Here is a 12,211-nt window from a genome sequence, read left to right as displayed (position 1 = left end):
TATATATATATATATATATATATATATATATATATATATATATATATCGTTTTCTAGTTACTGTATTGTTTAGTAATCTTTATCAGTTTAATTTTATTGTATTTAATTTCTTTTGAAAGTGTATAGCTAAATAACAAGGGTATTATTCTACATGAATATGGAGCTTGATTAAATTGATTATTTGTTATGTTTTGTAACTGTTATTAATTTTCACTTTGTTTATGAAATAAATAGCTTTTGTTGCCATTTAGTTAATTTAGAAGTATAATATTCTGCTTGAATATTGAGCTAGATTAACCGTTTGCTATGTTTCATTTATTTATTAGGCTAGTTTAGTAACCTTTAGTGTTTTGTGTCATTTAATTTAATTTAATTTAATTAATTTGCTGTCTAACATTTCTGGCTTTTTTTATAGCTAGTGCCTTAATTTTTTAAGTCAAATGGCACATTTTGTTAACAAAAATTATCATAACGTTACGTATTTCACCACTTTTAAATGTTGAAGACTTTGGCTTACTAACTAGTGTCTGAATACAAGTTTTGATATTCAGAAAAAGAACGCTTTAATCCACAGAGGACGGATTGTGTTCTGTGTACAAAGAGATCTGGGACACTTCGGGACCGTGCAAACTCTCCAACAGGATTTAAATGAGTGTTTCACACTTTCTACAGGATGTAGGTGTCCATTCACAGATGTCTAGGCATTCTGCATTTTCTGCTTCCATCTAACCACCCCATCCCCCTTTCCCACTTTATGCCTCCATTGGAAAAGTTTGTTGGAGGCACCGGACTCAATTCAGTGTGAGAAAAGCTTCTTTAAAACTGCATTAGAAATCACATGTTCTGTCACAGCGCAGATGCACTGGGACATCCAGGGATTCCATTAAAGGTGCAGAGTCTTAAAAGCGCAGCTGGGGTCAGAAAAAATGGACTGTCGTGCTGGGTTTGCATCGGGCTGCTTTTACGTCTAATAAAGCGTAAGAATACCACACGGGAGAAGGAGAAAAAACCTCGGCTTAGAAATGCTATTTCTTGGATTCTTGCCTCCGCTAATAGCCTAACATGCACGTTTTTTCCAAACTGCATTTGCTTAAAAGGTTAAAACACTCCAAGGAGTAGCGAACAGTAGAGAATTGAGTTAGCAATGTCAAATGGATGTTTTACATGATTCTGAGAGATTGCTTTTGTAAACGTTTCTGAATAACAACCAACTCTTTGTTACAATGCGAATATTTTACGCCATCCGACCATCTAGCAAGCAAAACGATGAATTAGACGACCTATCCTCAAGCTAATACCAGTGATGCTGAGTTGTTTTCCTCCCATAAACATTCATTTCACAGCATGCATATGTCAGTAGATCTGGCAGTGCTGACTAGGAGAATTTCCAAGGTAAACATAAAAATTTAATCTCCCCCACCCTTCCAACCCTTCTTCATATTCATGCCGAGCATCCGTCTGATCCCGGTAGAAACAATTACGCATAGTGTGTTTGTCAAATGAAGGAAAAACAATGTTTTTTTGTTTTTTTACAGTTCAACACACAGCCCTGTGTGTGTTCTAACATCCTTTGGCTTTCGCTCTTGTCATGAATTGTTATTTAAAAAAGGGAACACTGTTCTCGATTCGTTAAACTATTTTATTAATTACATGCATACATGAGTACACTTCATTTCCATTAATTAATAAACTAAGCTGAGATTAATATTAGCATGATTAACCAATTATGTATGCAGCAATCAGGTCATTGTACTTGATTAGAATAAATTGTTATTCTGATGATTGGCAGTTCAAGCAATTTCAAAATCAAGTTCAAACATTACAGAGTTGAAATAGGCAGTTTTTTGTTTCCTTGATTAACCGTTTGTAGACCAATAGAAAAGGTAAAATCACTATTTGTTAACTTTTCAATTGTTTCTCCTAAAAAGAAACTAGATTAAATGGAGAGGAGATGAGTGTAAGTCTCTTGTCCCCCAGATTGTGCTCCCAAGAAAAAGATCTCAACAATGTCTCAAACTATGCTCATATTTGTCAAACCCAAGAATAGTTTAAGCATCCAAAAGTCAGAGATCTCAATATGAACTCAAGCATTTCTCATCTTGAAAGGTTGATGAAGGTTCCTGTGATCACTTTTTGTCTTCTAGGAGATACGTTGATGCATGACTGAAAACTCATTTCTTTATGTCTTCTGAGCTAAGAAAGAGTAAGATCTGAGCAATATTCCCACCCAGCCCCCTCTGGGGAACTTTATTTCTGAAGACTAAAAAAGTAGGCGATACGAAACAACTCATTATTTAGACTTTGAGTATTCTGCAAGAACTTATTTGGTGTTGAGACCATGACCTTGTTGATTGATGTTGATTCCAATCTTTCCCATGTAGTGTCTTATGTAGAGTCATGGATGTATTGTAGAAAAATTGTACGTATCCAACTTAGGATAGGTAAAGGACACTCAATGCCGAGTATGTTGCAGCAACTTTTGTTGCCTGATGGAGCATCACTTTCATAGAACCTTTCTCCTCCTACGTCCTTGCAATGCACAATGCCCTTTGGACTAATGGATCCACATCATTCTCTGAAAACCTCTCCAGGTATCCATAAATTTCATTTATCAACTGCAGTGGTTTTTTAACCTCGACCTCTTCAGCCAAATAAAGACCTAAAGGTCAAAACATTCCAGTCGCCGAATAACATTTGTGGATACCCACAGAGTTAGGGTACTTCTGAGTTTGCATAAGCGAGTGCTGTGGATCGATTGGCTTCATATGGCACTGTGCATTGCAAAGATGTAGAAGAAGCAAGGTTCAGTGAAAGTGGTACTCAGTCATACAACCAAATGTTACACCAGTAACAAATAGATTTGTAGTTTTGTAAGAGCGGTGAATCAGCTGTTTCAAAGGGGATAGCATATCACACGGTTGTAGAAGGAAAAACTTTTGGAAAATGACAATCTGGCATCCAACCGAAAGTTAAGAACATTTCAAACTTTACTGCAACATTGACCAGAGTAGGATCCAGTAGTGTTTTCAGAAATCCTGCATGATTTCAAATTGACTCAGCTCCTTTCTCCCCCTCAAAAGAGTTGTACACATTCCTGTCCATCAAGTGCTCCATCAGAGCTTTGCCCCATGTGCAAGCACCCACAAACATCTCAAGAAAGGAAGCTGCTGGTTTATGATCATGCTGTATGGAGATGGATTCCCATCTCTTGTACCATCAGAGCACCAGGTGCTTGGCAGCCACTAGATAATTTTCACTTCCCTTCTGCTCAAGAAAAAATCTAATCTGGTCTCTTTCTGCTGGTGGACGCAATGTTGCCGATCTCCTCCATACTACCGTCACCACAAGTAGAAGCGGAAGCCCCTGTCAATCATTCCCATCATTCATATTTATGAGTTTCAGAAACATCACTTGCTCAATTTGCCCACTTTACATGCTTGCAGAGGAAAAGATAGAGAGATAGTCAGCGAAGGAGACTCCCTGTTGAAAAAATGCGTCATGGGGCAGGTTTTTAAATGGCTTCGTCTGGAGGAAACCTGCTTCGGAGGTTGCCTGTTTATTAGGGATTTTTCCCAAACTAAATATACCATTGAGCCAGCAGAGGATGTTTCATTTTGGCTCAGGTATCTCTGTCTCTCAAAGCCGTTGTTAGAGAGGAGATGGGGCTAGCGACCGGTCTCTATCCTTCCTATGACCTTACCTGGATACTCACTATTTCATGTTTTTCCATCTCTTTATCTCTGCCTTTCTCCCTGTCATCTCCCTGTCTTACCTTTTACCTGGTCTGGAATGCATTTGCAATTCCGTGAGTGAAGCTATTTGATGTCAGGCTCATTCAGAAAGCATTTGAAAGGTTAATTAGCTGAGAAATCGGTGTGGCTTTCTCAAACATTGAAATGAGAGCTGTTGTCACATTTCTCACTCTCTCTCCTTTCTGCTCATTCTTTCTCATCATTATCTTGCTCCGCACGTTAACCTGAGGAATGGATGCTGAAAGTCCCCCTTTTTTTGCTGGATGAATAAAGTTTACCCTGTGTATACCACATACTGCTTTCTTCTGGTCCATTAACTGGTATCTTCTGCCAAGGTTGAGGGTGTTAACAATTACAATTACTAGTTTTGAAACATTCAAAAGCCACTTTATGCTTGTAGGGGTGAAGGGGAAAATGGGGAAAATGCAAAGGAGAGGACTTGATCTGTTATCCATTGGGAGCTGATTGGTTTATGAAAAGTGGGCATTCTAAAACAGAGTAAACCAGTCATTCACAAACCTTGAATGTCAAATCTGATTGGTTAATCTATTTCCTGCTGTTCTAGATCACTGCAATGGGCCACTGGTTTCTGCTCTTCCTCCCACGTCATTCCAGAGCTCCTCATCTTCCTCCAAAAGTCAGTTGCCATATTTTGCCAAGCTCAACAGAAGAGATGGTGAGTAACCCCAGCATAAAATGTGAAAATGTTTAAAAGTACCCAAGTAATTATATAGATTTCTATAAAATTACTTTAATTAGCAGAATTGTACAGTGATGCTAATAGTAATTTTGATGTAAATGATGACACGGAATAATTATTTTGTGTATTTACCATGGTATTTACATGTTTCCTTAAGGTATTTCTATTTGAATGTCCAAAAACACTGTAAGACCATAAAAATACATTTTACAGCATCAGTCTAGTTCATGATGGAGTCCATTCCAGTGCATTCAAAAAATGAATATCTGTCATTTGATATGGCACAGCAGGGATAAATACCCAGTACAACTTGTGATAGAGTATTAGCCATCATTACTCAGCCTTTTAGAATGGATTTGATTGAAATTTAGTTGACCTACAGGTCAAAAGCAGACCAAATAGTGAATTACTGCCTGACAGCGACAGGAACACCCATGTGAAACCGACCTGCTTGGCTCAGTATGGTTGTGTTAGTGGAGCAGCTCCTTGTGCTATGACTAATGCTGGGTTTGCTGTCTATTTGCTCAGCCTTTTAATAGATACAGTGCCAATGTACGTTAGATTTACTGAGCTTATTAGTGTGAACAGACAGGCTTAAAAGAAGCTCACTTGGCAGGCTTGTCTGAAGTTGAGGCTTGGCTGGCTGCTAAATGCTTCAAATACCTTTTCTGCCTGTAATTAAAAGTTTAGCTTTTGTTAATGAAGGAATATTTCTTAATTAACTACAGTGTTGAGCAGAAGCTAGCCAAAAGTAGCAATGCAATTTCACTACCGTGGCAGTATCTATTTTCAAAAGAGTTGTTTTATCATTAGCTTGCTTCCTTTTCTTATAAATAGCATTCTAGCTTGACAACACAATGTTTTGTTGCTTTTTAACATTGTGCTGTGCACAAGTGAGCTGGCATTAAGTTAAAACATCCCAGGTTTCTTTCTGTCAAGAAGTTTTGGGAATTCAGAATCATTTTATTGAATCATTTATTTAGAATATTGGGAATTATGATGTCATTTCTTCATGGCCATATTCATGGTGTGGTCTGAAACAATTGTGAATGCATAAAGTCTACTGTAAACACAGCTCTGTCAGTTGATAAGTGTCATCAATAGGTTTTAAACAGTTTGTTTTAGTGAAATACTACTTTAAGAGTTCACTTCAAATGAACCAATTCGAATATATTCACGATTCATCACTCTTTTGTGTTCATGAAAGTCATTGTGTGTGATTATACTTTTTTGTGTAAATATTTAGTTAAAAGTGCGGTCACAATTACAATTGTTCAGTGAATTCTCATGGACAAAATCCAGACTTTTCAATCAGAATCTACGCAATCAGAAATTTCACACAATTGCGAAAGATTTCCCTTGCAAATTTCACAACACGTTCAAGTTGGTCATGGGGATTTGCCGCATTAAGCAACGCAAAGTTACTTGATTTGAAAGTGACTTCTGTGTGAGCAGTGCTTCGTTTCTTTTTTCCCTGCAAAATTTTGCTGAATTTTAAATTTTGCTAATGTGACCACAACTTAAAATGTAAATTAGCTTATAGCCTGGCAAACTCACACAGGGTAAGTTGCATCATTTTGTTGCTTGTACCTGAACTCAGTTACAATGCACCCCTTCTGTTTTTGTGTTAGGAGGTGGTGGCTGGGCTCCAGAACAAACAGACAGGCTACAATGGCTACAGGTGGATCTGCGAGAACGGGTCGAGGTCACAGCTGTGGCGACCCAGGGTCGTTTCGGGAGCCCTGATTGGGTTACGAGTTACATGTTGCTGTACAGTGACACAGGAAGAGCTTGGAAGCAGTTCAGACAAGAGAACAACATAGGGGTGAGTTATCCAAGTACTCTTATAAAAATAACCCAGCCTTTTATTATGTTTATAAATAGGGCTGCACGATAAATCACATGCGATTGTTATGCGCATCTTGTCAGTAAAGCCGGTTCTGTGATTAGTAGTAAATCTCCATCACGTGCTTTCGGATGGAGCGACATTTAATACACAGAGCCGTAGCTCACTGACAAGCTACACAAAATCACATTCATAATCGCAGATGAATCGCATTCGATTATAAACGCGATATTGTGTAGCTTGTCAGCAAACTATGGCTCTGTGTATTAAATGCTGCTCCATCTGAAAGCAGGTGATGGAGATTTACTACTAATCACAGAAACGGCTCTACTGACGAGATGCGCATGACAGTTGCATGCCATTTATCGTGCAGCCCTATTTATAATGCATTAGTACTTTAGCCGGTGCAATAAGTACTGTAAAAGCTTTTTGTATAATGTGGATCAGGGGGGCTTTTATGACTGGAATAAAATGCATGCACACTCATAATCATTAAGCATCTGTGTCTTAAACGAAATCATAATACTTTACTAGGATAAATTAATGCATCCTCCCATGCACTGTCAGACACTGTCGCCACACATCGAAAACCAGCCACCCACGAAATGTTCAAATTTTAATTGCCGACTTGAATTTCAATTAATCGCCTAAACTAAAATTAAATACACCCTCTATTTTGAGTGATGTGGCTTTATATCCCTTCCAAAACTTATTTCATGGTCTCCTGACCTCACCGGTCACTGGCAGTGCAGCTGAAATCCTTGTCCACCCAACTTGAATTACGTTTTCTTTTTTGGGTAGTTTTATTTTGACAACTTTGGAATCGATCGGCACGGCCCTTGCGCCACAAGAGACAGTGGTTGCATTGCCTCCACACTTACAGGCAAACAAATGGGCTTCACCCTCCTCTTCTGAATCAATACAAGTCATTTCAAAGCTCCATCATTCCCCGACGTTCTTATTTAGCCCGGCTCGAAGAGATCTGGGGCGAAACATTCCTGAAATATAACCTGCCATCTCCGTCGTCTCTCATTACGAAAGCTTAGATTCCTGCTAATGTAGTCATCGGAGCTAAACAAACACAGGGAGCCGTAGGAGGAGGTGGAGGTGGTGTATACATTTTCTGCGGCTAATTCATCTCATTACAACTTTATTTTTATTTAATTTTTTGTTTGTTGATGATTTAATGTTTGGTTCTTTTATCTTCCACCCAGCGGGAGGAAAAAAAGGTGCTGATTAGTTTGAGAACAGAGTTTAATGGAAGTCTTTGAAGGTGTGAAGCATTTTAATGAGTAGAAGATTAAAAGACGTGGAACATTTTTAAAGAGCGGTAGGTGCCTCCTGGTCATGCCATTTTTTTGTTAGGCTCTACAGCTCGAGGTAGGACCCCCAGCTATTCTAAACCTGGAGGTTTAGATTAGCAGTGACACTTTGAGTGCAGCTTAAAAAAACTAACGCTGCCAGCGGCGCCCTGCTAACTTTTTGTGTTAGTTTTTAAAATCTTAGGTAAATGCAGCTTGGCAAAAGTTCAGCTCTATGTATAGATAATCAACTCTCTGACTTTGGAAGAGTGTCTTTGAGGTAAACCTATATGCTAATTAAGACTAAGTTGGCTAAAGTACCTGCAGAAAGCTAACCGTACTTTCCCAGTAACTTCAATATCAGTTTTTTGACTTCTATAAGTGACCTTCATTAGCAAATATCAGGGCAGTCAATGAAGAAATAGAATGAGGAAGCACATGATAACTAGCCAAACATTAACACAGGAGTGCCAACAATGTACAAAGCTAACAATTGCAATTTAGACACTAAATACATTTGAAAATGTCTCAAAGTTTACAAAAACTTAACTCACAAGATGTTAATAGATGTAGGAAAGCAAGTAACACATTAGCATTAAGGTGTGGTCACATTAGCAATAACCTCTATAAAGGCCTTTCATCCAACAGGAAAACCTTGTTTGATGTTATATTGATTCATTAACACATGAAGTGCACGTACTAAGGCCAGATCTTGGACAAGTTACTGTTGGGCAAACTAACAATTTTTATTTCTTTCTGTAGACTTTCCCTGGAAATACAAATTCAGATGGGACTGTTCACCACAAGCTCTCACATTCCATAAGAACACGATTTCTGCGGTTCTTGCCAGTGGACTGGAGTCCCGGGGGATGGATGGGGCTCAGAGTGGAGGTCTATGGCTGTGCATACAGTGAGTACTGAATGTACATTTGGTATGTAATTGGTACTTTATGTATTCAGAATTAAAGCTTGGATGAAGTGGAAATTCATTCCATCTATTTTCTGAATGGATCTTACTGATTTTATTGTGAACGATTCATCCACGCTCATGTTCATTTTTGTTTGTTTATTTATTTAAAATCACCTATAAAGCTTGCATTCAGTCCCTGTCATTTCAGTCGGATGTATGTCAAATTATAGAATACATTGCAACTCTAACATTCTGTTGACAACAAGACAAATATTCAGTGCGCAAATTTAGTGCAATAAGCATTTTAATTTGAATTCAAGGCTGTTAATGCATTGGTTCAAACTGACATGAGCATTTGCATGTTGTCAACGCAAGGGAGGCAGTGCTTCCTCAAAATATTGGATGAGAAAAAAATTACATTAAGAAGTATGTACATCACTTATTTTTCTAAAGAATCACTGTCTAACAGCGACACCAGCAGGTACAGTTACAGCGCGAGTCTATATCTCTCGCCTCCCCTGAGCCCATTGAGTTTTATCAGACCTCCTAAAGTGTGTGGTGAGTTCGGTGGGGGGTAATTATGAATCAATGGGGGAAAGTCATGTGAGAGGAGGCATGCCTTTATCGCGATATGATTGGATATGACTGGTTATGTTTAGATGTGTTTGGTTCATGTGATAAATCCCACCTGTTGTGTTCATGCATGTTCTGTGTTCGCGAATCAATCTGAATGAACAATATAATGGCGTTAAAACATGATCTTTGGGGCTTTTTAGTGAGCAATCTGTTTATTTATTTAATGGTACATCTCTGTAGGTTTATTTAGTTAATGGTGCATCATAAGTTTATTATTAAAAAGAACAGCTGAACATTAGTTAAAAAATAAAATATAGAATTGTTTAAATAAAATATATTGTTTAAATTGTTACTGTCTTGAGTTACTATTTTGGAATAAATGTAACATTTTGTAAATTTGGCTAAGCAATAGTAAAAAGCAGTTTCAGAAATTGTAACCGGCTGTCTTTGTACTCTTGTATTTAGTGTTGCTTGATAGACGCAGCAAACTTAAAAATATGAACTGCTGTTTGAAAACATGTAAATACTGTTTATAGGGTATTTCTGCTTTAAAAGCACCACCTACTGTCAGAGAGGGAATTTGCGTTTTTGTACAACCTGTCTGCCATTTCTTTCATATTTGTTTGTATTTCGTTGTAAATCGCATGTGAAAATCAGACTGAATTGTTTTGCTAGTGTGAACAGGCCTTTATGCTGCCACAGAGAATTATGGGAAATTTAGTTTTATTAAAATTGTAGCTTTGTTGTACAAGCCAACCAGCTAAATCAGTGCAGCAATATATTTCCACGTATTTCCAGTGCAGAAAGGTTTTCTTCAAATCTTTTGGAGTTGGGAGAACATTAAATGAAACAATTATGTGCATCTTGCACATACAATCGTACTGATATTGCTTGAAGGAAGAAAGCTGTGGTTTCAAAAGTTCAGCTAGTCTGGCTAGTTCACAGTAATGTTGTTTTACTGCAGTCGGGTTGAGTTGGTTTGGACCTGCCTTCCCTGGGTATCAAAGTGCAGAGTAACAATCAATCGGTTACCTCAAGGGTAGCCAGCACCACACGCCTTGCGCTTGAAATATTTATAACACAGTCTTGCTAGTGCTCGTTTTCTTTCTTTTTTCCTTCACCTACTCCCTCCTTGTTCCTTTCTCCCAGTCTGTCCTCAGGTGCTTTGTATTTGCAGTCTGTGCCCTAGCAAGACCGATTGTCAATTCAAAGCTTGCCTCTGCGACCTATCACCGCCATATTTATTCTCTAAACGTTAATTTCGTGAGATAGGGCGGAATGTGACACCGATGGGGGTGACTTGGTTTACCGTGTTGATCAAACATGATAAGTGGGTGCTGACCACACGGTATTTCAGTAATAGGGTTTGATAACGGAGACACTAGTGCTTTCTCAAAGTCAGACCGCTGGCAGGTTAGCATCAGCATTAGCACGACTTGCATTCCAAAAGAGCCGTGAATGAATCAAGGAGTGAATTAGTGCTCGGTAATTATGTTTATAATTAGCCCTGCGCTAGTATGCGCCAAATATACAATGGCTTCACACAGCGGCGCTCAATGTTAGCACAAAGGACATACGAACATGTCTGCTAACCGAACTCCAGGGAATAAAATACAGAGGACAAACATGTAAGGGGAAAACAGAAAATGTGGCGTCAAACAGGGGGTAAAGTGATTTCAAACATGTATGAGTCTTAAAAAAGAGAGAGACAGAAAGTAAACGCACACATTCAGTATAGCGCATGGTCTCCCTCTACGTATTTCATATTTGTCTTCTGTGGGATTTACCGGACGTCCTCGGTGGTGCGTTGGCCTTATTCATGCACTGCTGAAATGCTCCTGAAGTCAATTAGTTTTAAATCTGTCAAGCGCCTCTGCTGCTAACTGCAATTTAAGGCCGTGGCTTCGTGGTATAAACTGTTTGTGTGTGTATGACTGAAATGGGGAGTGTGTAGCAAGAGCATAAGTGTGTGTGTTTGTCCCTGTACAGTCATTAATTCACATTGGAGCACCGCTGTGTTGATGCTACCAAGAGACCCACAGATAAAGTGAGGTCTAATTCTGAGTTTGCGGACAACTTTGTGTGTCTCTTAAGCAATAAGCAGGCCCATACAGAATATACACATTTTTCACCCACATTTTCTGTTCTGAATGATTGAAAAAATTCTTGGAAACAAAAAGATTTAAAATATGGCACGCGTTTATTTTATTTTCAGTCTGATACCATGGGTTGTCAAGATCAGCATTGCTGATTTCATTATTATTATTATTATTGCAGTGTATATCATTTTAATCCTTTGACATATTTAAAGGCCATCATCAGTAACATTAATTAAACATCAAAAAGACATCAATGAAATACCAAGCATATTTCAAATACATTTTAAGTCAGTGTTGAATGTCAATCCCAAGCAATTATTTTCCATATTTATGAATAATCCATCTGAGATTGATTGAAACAATTGTTATATTAATATTATTTATGTATAATTATAGTCTTTATTAATATTTTGAATGAACATTTATTTATAGTTTATTATTTATAGTTTTTTTTTTTTATAGTTGTATGTGCTTTTGTCATTTTGATTAGTTTTTTAAATAGTATTTAGGTTTAACTTATTTTTATTTCTGCTTTAGTTTTGAATTATTTAGTGATTTTAGTGTTTCAACTAAAACTTTTTTTCAGCTAGCTGCCAAGACAGCATTTCTAATTTTCGTTTTTACTTTGTAATTTCATCAAATATTTATATTTTATTCCAGCATTATCAGTTAACAAAATTGAAATACGTAAGAAATATGTGAGAAATGAGAAATATCAGCGTTGAATGAGTATGCTGTCAATTAAGTCTTTATTCTCATCTCTGTGTACCCAGATTTCATGCAGGCAGTAAGATATACAGAGAATATAAGTTTATTTTGCCATCTACAATCCTAAATAATAAATTATTCAATCATGACGTGAATCCACCATGTGTTGTGTTTAGCAAGCCGTCTGGCTGAGTCCAGATGCAGTCGCGAGTTTGAACTTCATTGTTTTTGTTCTTTCCCCTCAGGAAGGATTATACAATATGCATTAGTTTTTTTCCCCCCCTTAAACCTGGCAGTATTTTCAACTTCTCTTCTTTCT

General features: G+C 37.7%; 1 protein-coding gene across 1 annotated transcript in view; it reads left to right on the top strand.

Annotated features, from left to right (window-relative positions):
- Positions 1–12,211, top strand: part of LOC107569969 (contactin-associated protein-like 5) — an 81,854-nt gene that overhangs the window by 19,557 nt on the left and 50,086 nt on the right. The window contains exons 2-4 of the mRNA XM_016256145.1: positions 4,318–4,428; positions 6,084–6,277; positions 8,362–8,509. Coding sequence (XP_016111631.1) covers positions 4,318–4,428; positions 6,084–6,277; positions 8,362–8,509 — 453 coding nt within the window. The remainder of the gene's footprint in view (positions 1–4,317; positions 4,429–6,083; positions 6,278–8,361; positions 8,510–12,211) is intronic.

This window comes from Sinocyclocheilus grahami, unplaced genomic scaffold, assembly GCF_001515645.1.
Source record: "Sinocyclocheilus grahami isolate Dianchi unplaced genomic scaffold, SAMN03320097.WGS_v1.1 scaffold1399.1, whole genome shotgun sequence".
Lineage (NCBI taxonomy): Eukaryota > Metazoa > Chordata > Actinopteri > Cypriniformes > Cyprinidae > Sinocyclocheilus > Sinocyclocheilus grahami.
This window is presented reverse-complemented; position numbering and strand designations above follow the sequence as displayed.